Genomic DNA, 24,337 nt, shown 5'->3' on the forward strand with positions numbered 1-24,337 from the left:
TTGAGGGGAAAAAAAGCTAAAACCCTAGTTGATTATTCTTGTATGGTTTATTTGAGAGAAAAAAGTTATCAAGAATTTTTAGTTTCTTTTTTTGCTACTTCCACATACATTAATAACATGACAAATAACTTTCTGTAAGTTCACCCTGTGATATTTAATCGATATTTTTAAAGTAATAATTCTGGCTTACCTGAAACTCATACCATGTAAATGGTTCCAGCCCTGACATGATATACCCAGTATCTGGTGGGGGTAAAGTATTCTCCTGGGGAGACAAAGTAGGCCTGGGATTGTACTGTCCCCCAGGGTGAAATATTCTAGTTGGTATTGGATCGTAAAATCCATCTGGCTTCTTCGCTCCCCTCATCCACAACTCATAATAGATTATAATACCTACAGTTTTAAATTTAAAAGTCAATCATGTTATCAATTTTATTATTTTAGCAAGTGATTTCAAATGTCAATACATCTTCTCTAGCCAATGGTTATGAATCGACCATTTCTTCTTTCTCTTTGGCAGATAAGTCAGTATTTGTCCATGAACATTAAGCAGAAACTATGTATATACATTGACATTCCACCATCTGCATGAAGAAAATACACGACAACTTAAAAATGTTTTAGGGGTTAAGACGCATTGCACAACTTCAAATTGTAACTGTTTATATACATTTTCTATTTTTAAACGTGATTATCTTAAATGTGTTTTTGCTTGGTTTCAGTTTGTTATAATTGTGTCTGATGGAAATCATAATCTTGTGGATCACAAATTCAGATTTAATCTGTCAAGGATGAAGAAGAGTGGGTTGGATGTTACCCTTGGCTGCAAAGATGATGGATATGTAAAAATCCAAATTATCAAGAAAGAATAAAGTATTGTATTTTATAATTTTGACAAAAAATATAGCTAATGAATGGAAATACATTACCTAAAAGAACTTTTTTTATAAAGATAATATCATATTTCAAAATATAAACACAATCAAGTGTTTTCATTCCTTTGAATCAATGTTATTTTCTAAACTGTAACATAATGCTGCAATCAAATAACCAAAGTAGGAGCATATTGCTATTTTCATTTCAATTAAAGAAAATAAACCCATATAATTACTAGAATAATGAAATTTGTGATATTGGCAGCAGTACACATACTTTTATACATTGTATAATGCTAAAACAAAGAATTTCAAAATATTACAAGTTTACAGCTTACCATTTGCTTTCTCAGGTGGTACCCAGGTTATATTTAACTCTGAATAACTAACAATATCAATTAAGGGTGCAGCCATTCCAGAGGGAGGAGCAGATTTAGTGAAGAACGAAGTGGGCCAACTCTCATGACAGCCACCAGGTGTACAAGTAATAACAAATACTGTATAGTTTGTAAAGGGAACCAGATCAATTATTTCCGCTGACTTAGTCATTCCTGTCCAGTGGAGTGTTCTATTATTACTACCAATGGTCTCAGACTGGACAGAATAGCTGGACAAAGGGCCGTTTATGTTGACTGGTTGATTCCATGACAAGGTAGCTGTATTCACTGTAACAGCCATGGTATTAATCAGAACTATTCCCACTGGAATTCCTGGCAAGGTCTGAAATGTAACCGCTGGACTATAGATACTCCCAAAGTCATTTGTAGCTTCTATCACATAGGTATACTTTGTGAAGGCTAAGAGACCTGTATCATTGAATTCCATATCTGTAAAAGTAAAACAAGGAATACTTTGGACAAAATTTTCATCATGCAATTTTTTTATACCATGCAGTAACAACCAATACAAAATTTAAATCAATATCTTTTCAACATAGCAGGACCTCCTTACCCTTCTAGAAGCACCTGAGATCACCCCAGTTTTTGTTGGGTTCATATTGCTCATTCTTTAGTATATACTGTTGTTTGTCTTTAAATCGTTTTAAGTTTTTGTATGGCGTTGTTCGATTAGATTAACGAGTTTGAATGTCCCTTTTGTATCTATTGTCTTACTTTTAGTATTGCTGTAATTTATACTGCTGTATTGTCATAATTGTATTAAATATTAAAATCTAACCATTAATTAATAATTACTGGTAGCTGTTATTTTATAATTATTGCCAACTTAATTTGAGAGTTATGCATTTAAGAAAAGTTCAAATTTATGGAAATAATCTCATATCGGCGCTTTTTAGTTCAGCCTGTAAATGAAAATTGATTCTTAGTCAGCTAAGACATCTATCCCACTTACCTGACCCATTACCAACAAAGACCAAAGTAGCATTTCTAAATAGTCTGTATGAATTAATGACACCATTTGTATAATCTGGTTCATACCAGTACAAATGTAAGGCTTCAAAACTCAGCTGGGTGTGTAGTGGTGGGGGCTGCTGGGCTGGTACTACAAAATATTAGGAATTATAAGTGATTTTTCTGTCTCATATGTCATCTGTATGTTTAAGATGTAACATTTTCAACTAAAGACATAATAAAGGTTAAGACATTTTCTGATTCCTGGTAATAAAGCTGTCAATGTATATATTGGTGGCTATTCTAATGCCAGAAAGGTTTGATTGTACAGATTTCAATAAGTTATTCATAGGGTTGACATATTTTTTTGATTCAAACTTACATTTTCATTTAATTGAAATGAAAGAGGACTCGTGTAAAATGCACAATAGTTTCCTGTTTTTTCATGGTAATCTGTTAAACTCCAAAGTCATCTAAAAGCAAACTAAATAGTCTACTTTCTCTCAGACTTGCAATGATAAATAGTGTGTGGAAGCAATCACTTCTCATAGTTGACTTCATATAATAAGATGACTTACTCTTACTACAACCATATGGATTATCAGCATTAAGATGGCTACTACCAGTCACACAAGTGTCACATCGTCTGCTAGTGACAAAATCTTTACATTCACATTGTCCTGATACAAGGTCACAAAATTCTGACTTGCTGCCTGGTTCATAGCAATCACATCTACTGCAACTGAGAAGAAATCGTAATATAGATGTTACATTATGGTTGGCTTCCGAAGCTACACAAAACCCCTTACAAATATAGATTTATTTCGTCTTCAAGCCATTGTTCAAGGAACTAAATTGTCTATTCTTCTTACCAGCACACTTGGTACAATTAAAAACCTGATAATAAATTGTTCAAATAAGGCCTTCGAAAATAGTGGAATAAATTACTTTTGGAGTGTCAAGAACTCGTTGGAAGTACTTGATAAATTGCATGCTTATATTGGTGATTTTGAATCTGTTCAAAGTTTTGATTTTTCTACCCTGTATACCACATTGCCTCACATTCTCATTAAGAAAAAATTCACACACCTAATTAAATGGGCATTCAAAACATCAGAATGTGAATATATATGTTCGAACTCTTTTAGGTCATTTTTTAGTAGCAATAAACAAAAAAACTATGTTAATTGGACATGCTTTGATACTATATATGCCCTTGAATTTTTAGTAGATAACATTTTTGTTCGCTTTGGGGATTCCGTATATCGTCAGATTATCGGAATTCCAATGGGGACTAACTGTGCACCACTTATTGCGGACCTGTTTTTGTATTGTTATGAGTTACAATTTATGACAAAAATAAGCAAAGACCCATCGAAACAACATCTGATAAACAAATTTAATAATACTTTTAGATATTTGGATGATATTTTGGCTCTCAATAATGACGACTTCAGTATGTATATTAATGAAATTTATCCTGTTGAACTTATTTTAAATAAAGCTAATACTAACAATGACCACTGCCCTTTTCTCGATCTTGATATCTATATCACTAATGGAAAGCTGAATACTAAAATTTATGATAAAAGGGATGATTTTTCATTTCCTATCATTAATTATCCGTTTTTAGATGGTGACGTTCCCTTGTCACCATCTTACAGTGTTTATATATCTCAACTTGTACGATTCGCTCGTGTATGTAACAATGTTTTAGATTTTAACGAGAGAAATTTATGTATTACTGAAAAATTATTACACCAGGGTTTTCGATATCACAAACTAGTCAAAACATTTACTAAATTTTATCATCGGTATAAAGACATCATTCGTAAATATAGCTCAACATGCAGACTTCTAATACGTTCAGGTATTTCACATCCAATTTTTTATGGAAATATTCTTTATAAAGCACAGAGGTGTCAGTATTCACCTCAGAAACTTACAAAACCTTTGAATAGACTTATTAAGAAGGGATATAATTACGATACTGTTGTCAAGTCATTAAAGATTGAATATTTTGGCGTTAATATTGAGTCACTGATAAGGTCTTTGCATCGGAACTAAACACATTTATTCTAATCAAAGCACTGAAAGCGCTGTAGGCAGTTAACCAAAAACCAAGCCAAACATAATTATAAAAACTGTTGCAATGTTGCTTCAATTTTTTTTTAAAAGATTTTTAAAAAAGAACAAACATTAAACATTCATATATTGTACATTTATGTTCATTTAATGAATTAATCATTAAGGCAAATAATTCATATTTTGTCAAAGTTTTTAAAAGCAACGCATATATCAAGTATATTTTTTTCATGGTCATGAGTCTGCAGTGATACAAGTTTGCAATGATTGCAGTTCTTCTAGTTGATAGTTAACGTTGGTATTAGTTGACTGTTAGTAGTTCAAGTTGACTTTAGTACGAGCTTGTAAAAACCTACTAAAAACCCTAGGGACCCCCTTATTCCTTTGATTTGTTATATTGTCCCATACATGTATATGTATGGTTTAAGATTGGGGATCTCAACCGTTTTCAAATTCTCAAACTGGACGGGAAAGAGTGGCCCCATGAACTCCACCTATATTTCATATGATTTGTTATATTGTCCAATACATGAATATATATGGTTTAGGGGTGGGGATCTCGACCGTTTCCAAGTTCTCAAATAGGAGGGGTGGGGTGTCCCACAGGGAATCCCCCTTTATTTCATTTGATTAGTTAAATTGTCCCCTACATGAAGATATATGGTTTAGGGATGGGGATCTTGACCGTTACCAAGTTCTCAAACAGGAGGGGTGGGGTGACCCCCAGGGACTCCACCTATATTTCATTTGATTATATATATATGGTCCCATACATGAATAAATATGGTTTAGGGGTGGGGATCTCGACTGTTTCCAAGTTCTAAAACATGGAGGGGTGGGGTGGCCCAATGGACTCCACCTATATATCATATCATTTGCTTACATTTAGGTATCATATAATATAGTTGCACTATTTGTGCCTGTCCCAAGTCAGGAGCCTGTAATTCAGTCGTTGTCGTTTGTTTATGTGTTACATATTTGTTTTTTGTTATTTTTTTATATAAATAGGGCCGTTAGTTTTCTCGTTTGAATTGATTTACATTGTCTTATCGGGGCCTTTTATAGCTGACTATAGTGTATGGGCTTTGCTCCTTGTTGAAGGCCGTACGATGACCTATTGTTGTTAATGCCTGTGTTATTTTGGTCTCTTGTGGATAGTTGTCTCATTGGCAATCATACCACATCTTTTTTTTTATATAAGAAACTTCCAGCTATTTTAAATGACCTATCAAAATTGAGAAGAAAAAAATACCCCTTGAAATTGCAGTAATATGTTTAACTTTAAAAGCATCTAACATGCATTACCAACATTTATCACTGATGTCACTGATAAAGAAAATTTATACTGTTACCAGGAACATATATATTGTCAGATAAACTGTTCCCAGCTGTCACATTGTATTGGATTTTGACATTAAAATTGGTGTACAAAATATTTTCTGCTTTTTCTTTCTTTTACATATATGTTTTGGTTTTCAATTCTAGTGTTTATATTTCTTTACCATGCAAAGATGTATTTTGTCACCTGTCTGGATTTTTTTAGTTAATAGCCAAAACCCGGGTTTACCCTTATCCGCTTCCGGAATCGGATCCGATATTGTAATTGTCTTCTCGCGGCAGCCATTTTGTTTTCAATGTTGTTTTTGACAGATAGTGAGATAGGATTTTACTCGGATTTACACATTATATGTCGGCGATTTTCTGTATAAAGCTAGCGGTTGAACAAATTGAACATCGCTGTCATAAATAGTAATGATGAAAATAAGTTTGAGATCGTTTATTAGATCAAAATTTGGTAAAAACGTTTGCAAAGTTATTTTTTATTTTCTTTCAAGGTCCGTCGGGCATGTCGGGCGTAGCTAGTAACCAAGTAGAAAGTCCGACTGCAAAAGTGGAATGTCGCAGACCTCGGACAACCGCTAATTTGAACCCCTGCGTCCAAATTGAAAAGATACGAAAATTTCGTCTTCTAATTCAAAATTGTCGCCAACAGCGTGATCAGTTGAACTTATATTAATAGACTACTGACGTAGTTGACTACGTATTGACGACAAACAATATTCCTACGACTTTTGCAATTTGGGAAATCTTAACTACTTGTCTTTAGAGATTTACGGCGATTAAATATTTCATACATTTGTTCTTTGACATCTTAGCCAAAAGCTCAGGGGATAATAAACTACATAAGGATTCCTAATGTGCTCTACTTCCTATGTGCAACTTCAAAACTTTTGGGAAAATCGACGATCATTTAAGGTTTTTCTGGTCATATTTTTTGTAATCCAGAATGAAAAGTATGAAAAAACTGTCCAATAAGTTATAAATAACATAGTAGCCAGCTAGATGATAACAATGGCACGTATTTCAGCATTTATTGGGTAGAACACAAATCCAGGGTGCTCGTATAAGGCAGCTTAACTGCCTAAAAACAGTTATTGGTATGACACGGGTTATGTTCTTCTCATATATGTTATGATGGTATGATACTAAACCCCTAACGGGAAGGATTGTGCCTGATGTTCATATGATGAAATCATAATCTTTCAGTCAGTTTAATTGAGGTCTGGAGCTGGCATGTCAGTTAACTGCTATTAGTCTGTTGTTATTTATGTAGTATTGTCATTTTGTTTATTTTCTTTGGTTACATCTTCTGACATCAGACTCGGACTTCTCTTGAACTGAATTTTAATGTGCGTATTGTTATGCGTTTACTTTTCTACATTGGTTAGAGGTATAGGGGGAGGGTTGAGATCTCACAAACATGTTTAACCCCGCCGCATTTTTGCGCCTGTCCCAAGTCAGGAGCCTCTGGCCTTTGTTAGTCTTGTATTATTTTAATTTTAGTTTCTTGTGTACAATTTGGAAATTAGTATGGCGTTCATTATCACTGGACTAGTATATATTTGTTTAGGGGCCAGCTGAAGGACGCCTCCGGGTGCGGGAATTTCTCGCTACATTGAAGACCTGTTGGTGACCCTCTGCTGTTGTTTTTTATTTGGTCGGGTTGTTGTCTCTTTGACACATTCCCCATTTCCATTCTCAATTTTATTATATCACTTTCATCTTGAAAGACCTCATAACTTTCTATTTCTTTTTAAAACTTTGCTTAATCAGGTTTCCTTAAAATTAACATGTATTTTTAACGATTGCTTATTACTGAGATGGCCTTAAACTTCAGTGTTAACAGAAACAAAATAATACAATTATGCAATATGGAATAAAAAAAAAATAATACTTTTAATATATAAATAATAGCAAAATCAACCTACTTTCCAATTCTTTTATTGAAGTTGTAAAACTTTTCAAAACATTCATTGCATGCTCTTCCAGTGACCCCTGACCCCTGCTGTTTACAATAGCATTGTCCTGTCATAGAATCACAGTGTGTAAGAGGAAGAGTCCCTGTGCTGTCACAACCACAAGGGTTACATCCTCCTCCAGGTGTTGGATTAATATAATAATCTGAAAATTAAAATATATATATATCCTCATTATTCCAGTAGTTATTGAAAAAAATAATTTCAATGGGGTACTAATTTTTGAATCTTTGGATTAACCCCTCAATTTTACCTAAAAAAAAAAGAAAAAAAAGTTGTCTTTTATGAGGCTACTAATGAAGTTGATGCTGTTTAAATGGATATGTATGTGAATCTAAGAAAGTGCAGCTATTAATGGAAAGGTAACAGTAAGATGCAACCCTTTCCTCCCTATCCCCCAATTACCCAGGTAAAATGGAAAAATAAGACTGTTCTAACATAAGGCAACAGAACCATTAGCACAACTTATATTACAGAACCTACCCTGTTCACAGTCATCACAGGTTCTCCCAAATCTTTTAGCCAGACAAGCACACTGCCCTGTATTCTGATCACATGCTAAGTCAGTTGACGAATTTCCACTCTGTGTTCCCGTTGGATCACATTTACAAGACTGGCATCCTTCTGGATCAGTAATATTCAATCCAAATGTGTTTCCCTTACATTGATTACATGACATCCCTTCTACATTCTCCTTACAATGACAATTACCACTCACTTTATCACAACTAGATGTACTATTAATAGTTCCAGCTAAATCACAGGTACAATCATTGCATCCCTTGTCTGTTGATGCACCAAAGGCATAACTTCCATCAGCACATTCATTACATGCTAAACCCTGTACATTGGTTTTACAAACACACTGCCCAGTGACAGCATTACAAATAGAACCTGGTATAGTACCTTGAACATCACACTTACATAGAACACAGTTGTTGAAAAAGTCATAATACCCAGAAGTACAGACGTCACATTTCCTTCCTACGACTCTATCTTCACAAGGACATTGTCCAGTAAATGGTTCACAGAACTGTGAGGTTGCTCCCATGGGGTTACAGTCACAAGGGGTACAACCAAGGGGATTTGTATCTGTTAGGTTGTAGTAACCATATTTACAAGCATCACATTTGTCATCTAAAATCGTCAAATTATATATTATTATACTTATATAATCAATTTCTAAATCAATACAGTTCACTTGATTAAAATGTTAGTAATAATTAAGTGAGATGGTTTTACTTCTAACATTAAGATTACCAATTCAATACATAATTGGTATAAATACTGATTTTGTTATCAATAAATTAATATCAAACAAAATATCATTGTTTTATGCATATGCCCTTCATGACTCTTTAATCTGTCGATACCTTTATCTTGGCGTAGCAGAAAAAAGAGTTACGATCATCTACAAATTTTACTTTTTTCTCAAAATGAAGAAAGCTTTATTTCATACATACTTCTAACATTATTTTTACAGTTACAGACACCAGTTATTGGATGACAAGTAACATCTCCATGTTGTGTTCCCATGGTAACACAGCTACAATTGTCACATCCATCTGGATTGGTTGCTTGGAGATTATAAAATCCTGGTTTACATGTGTCACACTGTCTGCTTTCCACATAACTCTTACAATTACACTGCCCTCCATCCTGATTGAAAAGAGCATACATATACATAGCGTGATATTAAAAAAACGTTTAAATTTTCTTTTTTTATTTTATATGAAGAATTTTTCCTACTTTCATTTTACATGAAGAAATGCAATTGTTTGCAAAAGACCCCAAAAACCTTTTCTTATCATTGGAAATAATAGAATATTCAGCAAAACATGTGTCAATTTTTCAACTAAAAAAAAGTTGTGCAGGTAAATATTTTCACTGTTTTCTTAAATTTTGCTTTTAATTTTTTGTGTGATAATTTTCCAACCGGGAATCATTAATGCTGGCTATTAAGATAGTGATAAACAGAATATCTATGGGTCTTCAACTTAAACCAACCAACAATCAATCAACCTTAGGAAGTTTCTTGACTACATCTCATATTAAGACTATTGCCCTTTGATCCTCGAGGAACCCTCTCTCATTTTCGAAACCAATAATAGTTTTAAATATATTCTATATAACTTTGCAAGTTTAATGACATATTATCATTTTAAACATATAAACAATCTATGTTTTAAAGGCATACCTTTTCACAGTCCAGATTGACATTATTGACTCCATCAATCAAACAGTCACATTGAGAGCAGACATCTTTGTCATATTTACTCTTTCCCACAGGTCGAAAAAAGTAGGTCAAACAGATGTCACAGAACTGTCCTGTTGTGTTGTGTTTACAATTCTGACACACACCTCCTCCACCAAGGTCATGGTTGTCAGGGAAAAGGTCAAGGTCAACATCATATATACAGATGTCAGCATGGCTATGACATTCACACTGTTTACAGTTATAACTGTTGATCTGGTCACCCAATTTGTATCCTTTATTATTGTATAATGGGTGACATCTTTCACACTACAAAGATAAATATTTTTCATGATATTTATAGCATTAAAAATATTTTTTGTAACATCATATATAATATTTTATTTTAACAGAATAAATCAGTTCTAATTTATCTCTTGTTCTATTTTGTAGGGTGTCCAAATAAATGCATTTACTTATCAGATATATTGCTCTCTGAGAGACTATCAACAGTTGTCAGTATCAAGGACGTATAACTAATATAATATAATATACGTCCTTGTCAGTATAGATGTTTTATTTATTGCTCTCAGAGAGACCATCAACAGTTGTCAGTATAGATGTTTTATTTATTGCTCTCTGAGAGACTATCAACAGTTGTCAGTATAGATGTTTTATTTATTGCTCTCTGAGAGACTATCAACAGTTGTCAATATAGATGTTTTATTTATTGCTCTCTGAGAGACTATCAACAGTTGTCAGTATAGATGTTTTATGTATTGCTCTCTGAGAGACAATCAACAGTTGTCAGTATAGATGTTTTATGTATTGCTCTCTGAGAGACTATCAACAGTTGTCAGTATAGATGTTTTATTTATTGCTCTCTGAGAGACTATCAACATTTGTCAGTATAGATGTTTTATTTATTGCTCTCTGAGAGACTATCAACAGTTGTCAGTATAGATGTTTTATGTATTGCTGTCTGAGAGACTATCAACAGTTGTCAGTATAGATGTTTTATGTATTGCTCTCTGAGAGACTATCAACAGTTGTCAGTATAGATGTTTTATGTATTGCTCTCTGAGAGACTATCAACAGTTGTCAGTATAGATGTTTTATTTATTGCTCTCTGAGAGACTATCAACAGTTGTCAGTATAGATGTTTTATGTATTGCTCTCTGAGAGACTATCAACAGTTGTCAGTATAGATGTTTTATGTATTGCTCTCTGAGAGACTATCAACAGTTGTCAGTATAGATGTTTTATGTATTGCTCTCTGAGAGACTATCAACAGTTGTCAGTATAAATGTTTTATGTATTGCTCTCAGAGAGACTATCAACAGTTGTCAATATAGATGTTTTATGTATTGCTCTCTGAGAGACTATCAACAGTTGTCAGTATAGATGTTTTATTTATTGCTCTCTGAGAGACTATCAACAGTTGTCAATATAGATGTTTTATGTATTGCTCTCAGAGAGACTATCAACAGTTGTCAGTATAGATGTTTTATTTATTGCTCTCTGAGAGACTATCAACAGTTGTCAGTATAGATGTTTTATTTATTGCTCTCTGAGAGACTATCAACAGTTGTCAGTATAGATGTTTTATTTATTGCTCTCTGAGAGACTATCAACAGTTGTCAGTATAGATGTTTTATTTATTGCTCTCTGAGAGACTATCAACAGTTGTCAGTATAGATGTTTTATTTTCATGTCATGCTACAGATATTTCAATAAATATTAACTTATTTCTTCAAGTAAGACTATAAGAAGGATGGTATTTATTGTATGGCATGGTGTTGGTGTTACAATAAATATCTGCATCACAATAAGCAAAACAGTAACTTTTTATGGCAAGCTTCTTGTGCCACAATTAAAATTTACCTTGCTTCCTTCAGTATGACTATCAGTGGTACAATTACATGTGTATGGCATCCCACTGGTGTCACAATCATTAGCATGGCCGTTGCAGTCACACCTGTAGAATTAATATGTCAATGTAATGAACTTCTCAGTGTAAAATTATAACAATCACCACACATTGATGATTTCTTATAATGTCCATCATTTTGCTCGCAATGATGTTAAAATCTATGTTCTACATAAAAATATACACGTTATACACATATTACTCTCGAAATGAAAGAGAGAGAAATATAAATAATTGCTTCTAGATGTTTGATAAACTATTCATTTGTAAGCAAAAAGTGACTTTTAAAAGCATTTTAGTTTTCCAGATCGGAAAAAAATGCAATTTTACTGACTTGAATACAAAAAAATGAAAAGAAAAAGATTATAAAAGCTCTGTTTACTTATCCACAAAAATGTTGATTTTTTTCAGTCCATTACTTTACATTAATCAAAGAGCTGAAGAGCTCTGAGGGAAAAGACGGCCATTGTTTCAATTTTTAGGGGGGTATCTTTTGATAATCTACATACAAAGAATGAACAAAAGAACAGCTAGAACATATAGAAAGGCTGACAATAATGAAACTAATTGTTGTTTATTGTTATTTCATTTCCTTAGTCAAGAATTCATCATAGAGACAATTTGGACAAATGAGATCTGCACCTTCTAAATCAAAACATTTGATTAAAGTTGGGAGTTAATTATCTAAAATTCAATTGAATTTAACAACTACTACAATATATTTTAGAATTTTAATTATGTACAACTGAAGGGCAGGCTAAGACCTTTCTCAATTTTTTGTGACAGTATTCTCAAGAAAGTGAGGACTGAAAAATCTATTCAGTTTTAATTTTCCATTGATAAAGTTCCCAGTTACAACTCTCATCACAGGGATACATGTACTTATAAAATCAAATATGATTGATATAAGCTGTGTGAAGTTTGTTTCCAGATCCCACATTTTGATATATCTGTAAAATTCATGAATAAATAGCTTTAAACTACAAAAAGCAATATTTAAAAAAAAAAATGAAAAAAAATGACCACTACAATAATTATGTTGGTACGCAAAATTATTTTTTAATCGATGACTACTTATCATATATATACTTAATGTGTCATTTTTAGTGTTTAGATACATTAACTTTCATTTTAGTGGGTAATTACTCATCAATTGAGGTGCTCCTTAATTAGAGAAAGATTCTAAAAACATAACTTTACAGAAAGAATGAAAACTGCAGTAGCTCTCCCCAATCTCAATAGGTATAAACTACAAAAATTCGTAAGGGTTCCACGGAACCCAGTGTCTCGCCTACTTTTGCTGTTAATCGCAGACTCAACAAAATGAGGAAAAACATCAATAAAAATTTCCCTCTCGATACTGTCTTTTGATTGAAAGAAGCTTCCAAGTTTGGTAAAAAATCCAAATTTTTTTTACAAAATTCACTTCTGAATAATATCTTATGATTAGAAACAAGCTTCTGTATAAGTTTGGTAGAAATCCAGGATAGTTTAAGAACATTTTAAAAATTTTAAAAACTTTAACCACAGAGTGAATGTAATGTTTCCTCGCAGAAAAACTAAGTCCATTTATAAGTAAAATACAGAAAAGTGAAATTTATTTTTACAAAATATTCTTCTTGATACTATCTTATGATCATAAACAAGCTTCTGTCCAAGTTTGGTACAAATCAAGGATAGTTTATGAAAGTTATTAAAATTTTTAAAACTTTAACCACAGAGTGAATGTAATGTTTCCTCGCAGAAAAACAAAGTCCATTTATAAGTAAAATACGGAAAAAATGGAATTTTATTTTTACAAAATTTACTTCTGGATACTTTCTTATGATCATAAACAAGCTTCTGTCCAAGTTTGGTAGAAATTCAGTATAGTTTAAGAAAGTTATTAAAATTTCAAAAACTTTAACCACAGAGTGAATATTTGTGGACGCCGCCGACAACGACGACGCCGACGACGACGGAATGTAGGATCGCTTAGTCTCGCTTTTTCGACTAAAGTCGAAGGCTCGACAAAAAAAGCAACATTTTTTTTTTTTTTAATTTTTTTTTTTAACCATTTCAATAATTATGTTGGTACACAATTTTTTTTTATATAGAAGACTACTTATCATATACTAAATGTCACATTTTAAGTGTTCAGAAACATTTACTTTGATTTTAGTGTATAAGTACTCATCAATTGAGGTGCTCCTGAATTGGAGGAAGATTCTAAAAACAGAACTTTACAGAAACAATGAAAACTGACGTTTCTCTCCCCAATCTCATGTATCCCCACTGACATTGTTTACCGCGAAAGTTGACCTACAAATTATCTGATTATAGCCTCAGATTAAAGCATTGCATGTTGGTGTGTGAATCATCTACACTACAGCAAACATCATTAGGTTTACATTTAACAAATACGGATGTTTAATTAGTATACAAATACTGTGAATGATTTTTATAATGAATAAAGGATATCCCTGTGTAGTGTGTGGCATTCCAACAATGACGTCACTAGCCAGGTTAGATATATTTAGAATATTTCGTAATACTGATTTTTCCGGACTGTAAAAGAAACGTATATAGTGTAAGGGAAAGCTCAATATAGGATAATTTCACGAGAAACAGAAGGGAAATGTGTAAAAAATGTATTTAAAGTCAATCTGTTCTCCTTGTAATCAATTTCAGTATGACATTTTGAGGGGGTTTCCAAACTATCAAAACAAAATGGTTGACGTGAGGGAATGATACTCTGGCCAACCCCATTAGGGAATTGACGGCTTGAAGCCGTCTTTCGCCAAAAATGACACCCACTTTCAACCCCATTCTTCATACCTGCCACTGACAGTGATTTCAGACATGCCAAAATATTCATGTCTGAAGTGATTGGAATAATAATGGTCTTCTAGTGTTATCTTTATTATTGAAGCCCTGACAAAGTCTTGTAGTTCTGGTGTCTCGTAGAACTGGTTATAAGCTGGTCTAGTAACAGGCTCTGGAGATAGAATCTTGAATGTTATCTGTACTCCTGAATATGGTATATCATCTCTGTAACATAGATAATACATAAAAGAATTACCAAAAAAAATGGTAAGTAAAACAGACCGCGTTCAATTCATCCATCAACACCTTCCAAAAATAGAAATGTGGTCTGGAATATGGTAATAATACCACATCAACTTTTGAAATAGTAACCAACAAAAAAAACAACCAATACACAAGATAGAATTGATTTTTATCTGTTTCTATAGCAATTAAACAAATTATAAGTAAAAGTATCAAATGTCACTGAGACCATAAAAAATTTGTTTCTCGAACAGAAATAAAATATACAAAAAGAAATTTGAAAGGAGCCATTGGAAAGAAATAAAATTAGCGATGAACAGAATAACAAATGATTAAAGATTCAAATCATATTGTTATTTTGAAAGAAAATCATTTTTAAATGAAAACAATTTTTATATTTGATTTTCTAACTTTTTCAAATATTCTGTAGTGTGTGGCCTAGATTGATACATTGGATCCTCAATGCTCTTCAACTTCTAACTTTATTTGGCCTTTTTAACTTCTTTGATTTAAGTGTCACTGATGAGTCTTTTGTAGAGGAAACCATGTTTGGTGTACAACATTTCAATCTTGGTATCCATTATGAGTTTGTTTACAGTAAACAATAGTAATATATTATATAGAAGTAAAACCAATACAGCTGTCAAACCATATGCTATTTTTTTTTCTTGGTTGTGTATAACTTTGTGTGTACATGATTTTTTATCCACAGCTTTACAAATATACAACAACTTATAGACTTACTGAACAAACTGTAAGCAGTTAACAGATGTAGGTGTGAGGAGAGGTCCATTGTTTGGTTGACCATAGTAATGTTGACAATCCTCAGCATAATATTGCCATGTGGTCCAATCTGATGAGTAATTCTGTTTCCTTTCTATAGTGACAGCTTTAGAGAAAGGACTATAAAACTGGAGTACTACATAGAATACCTGCAATGTACACACAGTAGAAATTAAAATGGCTATTGAATATTTAGTCAAATCAAATGCATGTTTAAGACAAGAACATGTTCATATAATATGACTATGAACCCTACCTTGTACTTAGCAAACAGGCTGAGCTGGATTTTTAATGAGCTTGTTGACAACTTGAAGGTAGCAGTCTGCAGGAACAAATTTAGTGTAGATTTTTTTAATTTTCACCAAAAAAAAAGGATCGTATACAACTTACTTAGTCTTAAAAATAGTAATGAATAAATGATGCAGACCAGATGTTTATTGTCAGTAGTAGTAGGTAAACAGATGTAATTATTTCATTGGAATATCTTGAATAAGTTCAAAAAATACACAGTATAAAGAAGCTGCCTGTACCTGAAAGATATCTCCTAGATCTATGGATATTTCTACTTTATTCTGGAACTTTGACAACCACACACTGTTACTGTCTCCATCATTTATATACTCCAGGAAATGTGCCTCATCGTTCAGACGTAAAATTACATCACCGCTATTGTCAATTACATTATTCGGAATACAGTAATGTGTTTTATCTGGTCTCACTCTAGGATGTGTGACTGGACACCGACAATTTGTCTGAACTCTCAAATCAGGTAAAAATCCTGTGTAAATTTCTTGTATTTCCCTAAAACAATCAGAAATTTAGTTATTTTTTATATCTTTGAAAGATTTGTCTACCTGTAATTAAAATTTAATGCTTCTTTCTAGGTTAACACCATTGCTTATGTCCAGTTATAGAAATAACATTTTCCCTGAATAGATTAATGAAATAAATAAATAAATGCAAATTTCATTAAAACTTGCATTATCTATATTATTTGTTCAACAAATTTTTATGCTGTTCACCTTGTGATTTGAAGTGTATTGTATGAGTAATACCTCTCTAAGTAAATATAGTTTATAGATAATTTAACCTTGTGAATTCATCAAAAAAATCTTAACATGTATATCAGGAGTTGTTTACCTATTAGACAAAGTGGTAGAATAAACAAAGAAATCTTGAATTCTTCCTAAGAACTGTCCATTTCCTGAATGATCTTGTCCAACCCTCAGGGTGCCAGTTTCATCTAATAAGGGTCCAGTTACTTCTGTAGTGTAGGTAGCTGAATAACCAGGTCCAACACCATTAATGTAGAAACTCACAATGGTTTTGTAGGCCTAGATATAAATCATGATAACCATATAAGATTACTTTATATTTATAATAATTTTCTCTAAAAAAGAAGGCAACATATAAAAATATGATTCTCCTAATTGTATTTTAACAGTTTTATGATATTACAAAAAACAAGAGAGAGAGAGATAGATTGAGAAATGGAAAGACAGACAGAGAGAATAAAGAGGTGGCCATGAGCGCATGATAAGCCTGTTGCTTTTTCAATGAATAAAGTTCCATCACTCCTCAATGTTATATCAGAAAATTATAAAAAAAAAATAAAGGGAGGTTATTTTTATAGATATAGAATGAAATTCAAAACAGTGTGGCTGTGGCCATTGATTGACACATTAAATTCATCCATTGACTGGGACAATTTAGGTGAACGTTTGTATGTAACGACCACTGCTCACTATGTACTTTTTAAAGACACTTAAACTATGGGGTCACCAAAGGTTCTCAACACCTTAATAAAGTAATTCGAAAAATTAATCAGAAATAACACGATGTTTTGATTTATATCAATTATATAAATCAAAACATAAAGGTTATTCCTGATTAATTTTTCGAATTATTTTATAATTAAAGGCGTTAAGAAACCTTGGTGACCCCACAGTTTAAATGTCTATCGTAGGTACGTCGTGAACAGTGGTCGTTACAGACAAACGTTCACGTAAATTGTCCCAGTCAATGGATGAATTTAATGTGTCAATCAATGGCCACAGCCACACTGTTTTGAATTTCATTCTAAACTAGTCACTAAAGTTTCATGTAATCTGCAGTTATTGTCCGAAAATGGGAAAATCCCACCTTTTTTATGAATAAAATCTTAAATTTATAAAAATCCAAAGGGAGCTTAAGTCAATAAATATAAACAATTCTACAAAGTTTCATGAAATCTACTCAAAGCACTTTTGACTTATTGTCAGAAAACTGGAAAATCACCCCTTTTTTATGAATAAAATGTCATAACGGAAACATAAAATCTAAAATTTATAAAAATCAAAAGGGAGCTTAAGTCAATAAATATAAACATTTCTTTAAAGTTTCATGAGAACAGCTCAAAGAATTTTTGACTTATTGTCCAAAAACTGGAAAATCCCCCCTTTTCTATGAATAAAATCTCACAACTTGAAAACGTAAAATCTAAAATTTATTAAAATCGAAATAGAGCTTAGGTCAATAAATATAAACAATTCTACAAAGTTTCATGAGAACAGCTCAAAGCTTTTTTGAATTATTGTACGAAAACTGGAAAATCACAACTTTTTAATGAATAAAACCACAAAACTTGGTACCTAAAATCTAAAATTTATAAAAAGCGAAAGGGAGCTAACGTCAATAGATATATTCAATGCACCAAAGTTTCATACAAACTAGATTAAGGGTTTTTGAGTTATTGTACAACATGTGGAAAACAGACGGACTGACGGACGGACAACAGTATACCATAATACGTCCTGTAAAATGGGCGTATAATAAACAGGCATATAAAAATGAGGAATATGTATATATCTGAACAAATTTCAAACACTCAAATGATCCCCTGATATTTATTAATATCATAAAATTGAGAATCGAAATGGGGAATGTGTCAAAGAGACAACAACCCGACCATAGAGCAGACAACAGCCAAGGGCCACCAATGGGTCTTAAATGCAGCTAGAAACTCCCACACCCGGAGGCGTCCTTCAGCTGGCCCCTAAACAAATATGTATACTAGTTCAGTGATAATGAACCTCCAAAACTCCAAATTATACACAAGAAGCTAAAATTAAAAATCATACAAGACTAACATAGGCCAGAGGCTTCTGACTTGGGACAGGTGCAAAATTGCAGCAGGGTTAAACTTGTTTTTTGAAATCTCTACCCTCCCCCTATACCTCTAGCCAATGTAGAAAAAAAAACCAAAACAATTTCCAAAAACAAACTAGACAATTGTGTTGACAGGCTAGAGATACAGTAGTTGGACTAAGATCATTTGTTCAACTATTCCACAAAATACAAACTAGACAATTTTATTCATAGAATGTGCATAACAAGAGTGCACAAGCTGAAATGTCTCGCCTTCTTTACTAATCATTGATATTATGTTGATAGTCCTAAGTATAAAGCTTTATTACAACTGTCACATAAACTTAACATTAACCAAGATAACTAAACAAAGACCAATGAACCATGAAAATGAGGTCAAGGTCAGATGAACCATGCCTGGCAGACATGTACAGCTAACAATGCTTAGATACAACAAATACAGTTGACCTATTACTTATAGTTTAAGAAAAATAGATCAAAACTCAAAAACTTAACTTTGACCACTGAACCATGAAAATGAGGACAAGGTCAGAGGACATCAGCCGGCTAGACAAGTACACCTTACAATCATTCCATACAACAATTATAGTAAACCTATTGCATAAAGTATGAGAAAAACAGACCAAAACACAAAAACATAACTATAACCACTGAACCATGAAAATGAGTTCAAGGTCAGATGACACCTGCCAGTTGGACATGTATACCTTACAGTCCTTCCATACACCAAATATACTAGCCCTATTGCTTATAGTATCTGAGATATTGACTTGACAACCAAAACTTTAACCTTGTTCACTGATCCATGAAATGAGGTCGAGGTCAAGTGAAAACTGTTTGACGGGCATGAGGACATTGCAAGGTAGGCACATACCAAATATAGTTGTCCTATTACTTATAATAAGAGAGAATTCAACATTACAAAAAATCTGAACTTTTTTTTCAAGTGGTCACTGAACCATGAAAATGAGGTCAAGGAATTTGGGCATGTGACTGACGGAAACTTCATAACATGAGGCATCTATATACAAAGTAAGAAGCATCCAGGTCTTCCACCTTCTAAAATATAAAGCTTTTAAGATGTAATTAGCTAACGCCGCCGCCCTATGTCGAGCTTTCTGCAACAAAAGTTGCAGGCTCGACATAAATAACTTCATTGGTTAACCAGGTGCTCCGCAGGGCACAGCTTTATACGACCGCAGAGGTCGAACCCTGAACAGTTGGGGCAAGTATGGACAAAACATTCAAGCGTGATACAGCTCTGAATTTGGATTGTGATCAAATTTTTGACATTACATGGTTTTTTTTTACACAAAACAAATGTCAAGATTTTACAAATCAATTAAAGATTTCTTCTTCAAACTTTTTAAATCTAAAATTAAATAGTTGACACAGCATAGGTTTCTGACACAGAATGAATGTGGTCTAATGAACTTAAAAGTTTTTTTTTTGCCTTTGAGCAATTCACTATGCTGTTGAATATTAATCCTCTCAAAAAAATGTTTGAAGAAATTTTCTTTTTATTTATGAAATCTGAAATGAGAAAAATTTAACCCCCCCCCCTTTTTTTCACATCCCTGCTTCCCTTTTTCCAAAACTGATATTAATTCAAATTTCTAATGGAGTTTGCAACAATAACTACTCTTTTAAATACATCATAAAATATTAAAATGTAAAATAAAGTGTTTGTTATCACTGAATGGTAAAGATTGGTTGGTAGTAAAAGTGAATATACATTGTTTATTGTATAAAACAATAAAAAAAACTTCATCAGCAACATTTTATATTGGCAAATTTCCAATGAAGTTATTTACATAAAGTTATTGGCAAATAAAAATAGAAAATGACATCATAGTCATGTCTGGCAAATGTCCAACATACATTATCTAAAAACATTTTAGATAAGATAAGGAAAAAAAGCTTCATCAGCAACATTTTATATTGGCAAATTTCCAATGAAGTTATTTACATAAAGTTATTGGCAAATAAAAATAGAAAATGACATCATAGTCATGTCTGGCAAATTTCCAACATATATTATCAACTACTATTCTATACAAAGAAAGATAACTCCAATTGAAAATTAATTGCTATTGCACAATATTGTGCAATTAGATATTTCTTGCTATTGTGCAATACTGTGCAATTGAAAATTTCTTGCTATTGCACAATACTTGATATGGAATCCTGATTTGGACCAACTTGAAAACTGGGCCCATAATCAAAAATCAAAGTACATATTTAGATAAAGCATATCAAATAAGCCCAAGAATTCAATTTTTGTTAAAATCAAACTTAGTTTAATTTTGGACTCTTTGGACCTTAATGTAGACCAATTTGAAAACTGGACCAAAAATTAAGAATCTACATACACAGTTATATTTGGCATATCAAAGAACCCCAATTATTCAATTTTTGATGAAAACAAACAAAGTTTAATTTTGGACCCCAATTTGGACTAACTTGAAAACTAGGCCAATAATTAAAAATCTAAGTACATTTTTAGATTCAGCATATCAAAGAACCCCAAGGATTTAATTTTTGTTAAAATCAAACTAAGTTTAATTTTGGACCCTTTGGACCTTAATGTAGACCAATTTGAAAACGGGACCAAAAATTAAGAATCTACATACATAGTTAGATTCGGCATATCAAAGAACCCCAATTATTCAATTTTTGATGAAATCACACAAAGTTCAATTTTGGACCCTTTGGGCCCCTTATTCTATTGGGACCAAAACTCCCAAAATCAATACCAACCTTCCTTATATGGTCATAAACCTTGTGTTTAAATTTCATAGATTTCTATTTACTTATACTAACGTTATGGTGCGAAAACCAAGAAAAATGCTTATTTGGGTCCCTTTTTGGCCCCTAATTCCTAAACTGTTGGGACCTAAACTCCCAAAATCAATACCAACCTTCCTTTTGTAGTCATTAACATTGTGTTTAAATTTCATTGATTTCTATTTACTTAAACTAAAGTTATTGTGCGAAAACCAAGAATAATGCTTATTTGGGCCCTTTTTTGGCCCCTAATTCCTAAACTGTTGAAACCAAAACTCCCAAAATCAATCCCAACCGTTCTTTTGTGGTCATAAACCTTGTGTCAAAATTTCATAGATTTCTATTTAAACTAAAGTTATAGTGCGAAAACCAAGAAAATGCTTATTTGGGCCCTTTTTGGCCCCTAATTCCTAAAATGTTGGGACCAAAACTCCCAAAATCAATACCAACCTTCCTTTTGTGGTCATAAACCTTGTGTTAAAATTTCATAGATTTCCATTCACTTTTACTAAAGTTAGAGTGCGAAAACTAAAAGTATTCGGACGACGACGACGACGACGACGCAGACGACGACGCCAACATGATAGCAATATACGACGAAAAATTTTTCAAATTTTGCGGTCGTATAAAAATAACACAAGGTAAAATACGAAACCTGTATTGCAATATGAGTCCATATTTTAGCAGGTATAACCTCAGGTACAGTAATAGTTTGTATCCCATTAGCAGTCTGATAGGTATAAACCACTCCTGTAGAATCTATCTGTATGTGATAAACTACAGCACTAGTGTTGGTAGACTGTTTCTGTACCAATGTTCTGTCAAAATATAAATAGTCATAATATTTTTTCTTTTCTTTATAAATACTGGCTTATTAATAAATCTTTAAAAACTGCATATTATTTTGCTCAATGAAAATTATCAGCTCTGAAACTAAATTCCTGGTAATAATGTTGGATTTGTGTGTATGAATTGCATGAGAAATAGAAAAGACCAATAACTCTGCATGGGAGAATGCAAAAGTATAACTAGAACTGTGAATGATCTCTCAAATGTAAACCCCCTGTCCGCAACACTATTAGTATAGTGTACTTTTAAAAGTTGGTCAATAGAATTAAATTCCTTTCTCCATGTTTGGTCTTGGGGATTAATTTATTCCTTTATTCATATGTAGTGAGTAAAGTTTCATCAGTATTTGTCTATCTGTTATTATAGAGAAGTTGTGTCTAGAAAGCATATGAACAGATAGACAGGGCGACTCCTATACCTATGAGCATACAGTCATATAAAATGTAGGGTAAAAAAACAGACCAATATGACTGTTAATTTTTTAGTATCATTTATAAGGTAATGTATATGTAAAATATATTGAGGCATAACATGCATGGAGGTTATAATTCCTATGACAATTTTAAAATACAATGGAAGGATAGTATGATTACCAAAGATCTTACTAAATTGAAATATTTAATGCAAACAAAGGGAGTGGTGACCAAAATATGAACAGATGGATAATCCTTATAATTCAATACTGTGTCCTTTAATCATAATGAGGTGTGGAACAATCACTTAATAAAAAGATAACAATAGAAGGTAGAAAAAAATACTGACATGAAAAAGAGATTGTTTGATTACAACATATAAGGTGTATTGATTAAGACAGAACTGGTACAACAATTCATAAATAATTCACAAAGTATAGGGGCAGGTTTTACTCTAGGGAAATACTGACTCACTGATTACAAAGCTGTTCTACCTGATAGTTGTCTGTCTTATTTTCATAGCTTGTTTATTTCTTTAACTTTTTTATTGCTCTTACTTTATTTCACAAGTCAAGTTACAGATAATGCTAGGAATACATTTATGAAGTAGACACCTTCTTGAAAATTGTATATTTCATTTACATATAAGTAATGATAAATTTTAATCAACTTGTAACATTTTTGAAAATTAAACACAGATTTTCAAATTAAAATATTTCAGAAAACTTTTGACCAAATCTTTTTGGACAAGTCTTCTGTGCTCTTTACTAGCTATTTGCATCAAAGAGTAAACATGTTATGTACTGGTAGTTTGGCTATTTTACCAAATTTACTAACACCAGGGCTGTCTAAACAAAGTACATATTTTTTACTTGGATATTAAAGTAAATTGATTCATCATTTAATTAATGTAATTTCAAAAAATATTTAAATCCTTTTTGATTTAAGAGCTTGTTTTGGACTGAAATTATTCCTAACAAATTCACCAATGGATGAACAATGGAAGTCAAGTGATGTCAAATGCTTCCATGAGCTAGATAAATAATAAAATTAGCTTTTATAAAACACCTTCAGTAACCAACAAGAATGTGTCCTCAGTACACGAATGCCCCACTCGCACTATCATTTTCTATGTTCAGTGGACCGTGAAATTGGGGTAAAATCTCTAATTTGGCATTAAAATTAGAAAGATCATATCATAGGGAACATGTGTACCAAGTTTGAAGTCGATTGGACTTCAACTTCATCAAAAACTACCTCGACCAAAAACTTTAACCTGAAGCGGGACAGACGGACGAACGGACGAACGAACGAACGAACAGACGGACGGACACACAGACCAGAAAACATAATGCCCCTCTACTATCGTAGGTGGGGCATAAAAAGTGAAAACATGGCATCCAATGGATCATTTTCTTGCAAAATAACAAAAAAGATAAGTTGCAAAAGTAAATTGTCTCAGTTATCTCCCCTTATGGATATAAAATGTTCATTATTTTTAAGATTAGTTACAACAGGACAAAGTCATAAGAAATTCAATACATAGTCCTTCATCTAGTT

The 24,337-nt window shown here is 32.5% G+C and overlaps 1 protein-coding gene across 1 annotated transcript in view; it reads right to left on the reverse strand.

The window, feature by feature from the left end:
• The window catches only part of LOC143066258 (usherin-like), a 96,636-nt gene that overhangs the window by 70,962 nt on the left and 1,337 nt on the right, over window positions 1–24,337 (reverse strand). Inside the window, exons 3-16 of the mRNA XM_076239250.1 lie at window positions 22,171–22,333; window positions 16,722–16,915; window positions 16,112–16,382; window positions 15,543–15,730; window positions 14,568–14,780; window positions 11,705–11,798; window positions 9,824–10,150; window positions 9,090–9,285; window positions 8,110–8,763; window positions 7,579–7,771; window positions 2,803–2,966; window positions 2,226–2,375; window positions 1,214–1,702; window positions 191–393 (exon numbers count right to left, since the gene is read on the reverse strand). Of these exons, the coding sequence (XP_076095365.1) occupies window positions 191–393; window positions 1,214–1,702; window positions 2,226–2,375; window positions 2,803–2,966; window positions 7,579–7,771; window positions 8,110–8,763; window positions 9,090–9,285; window positions 9,824–10,150; window positions 11,705–11,798; window positions 14,568–14,780; window positions 15,543–15,730; window positions 16,112–16,382; window positions 16,722–16,915; window positions 22,171–22,333 (3,499 nt within the window). The remainder of the gene's footprint in view (window positions 1–190; window positions 394–1,213; window positions 1,703–2,225; window positions 2,376–2,802; window positions 2,967–7,578; window positions 7,772–8,109; window positions 8,764–9,089; window positions 9,286–9,823; window positions 10,151–11,704; window positions 11,799–14,567; window positions 14,781–15,542; window positions 15,731–16,111; window positions 16,383–16,721; window positions 16,916–22,170; window positions 22,334–24,337) is intronic.

Source organism: Mytilus galloprovincialis, chromosome 3 (assembly GCF_965363235.1).
Source record: "Mytilus galloprovincialis chromosome 3, xbMytGall1.hap1.1, whole genome shotgun sequence".
In the NCBI taxonomy this organism is placed as follows: domain Eukaryota; kingdom Metazoa; phylum Mollusca; class Bivalvia; order Mytilida; family Mytilidae; genus Mytilus; species Mytilus galloprovincialis.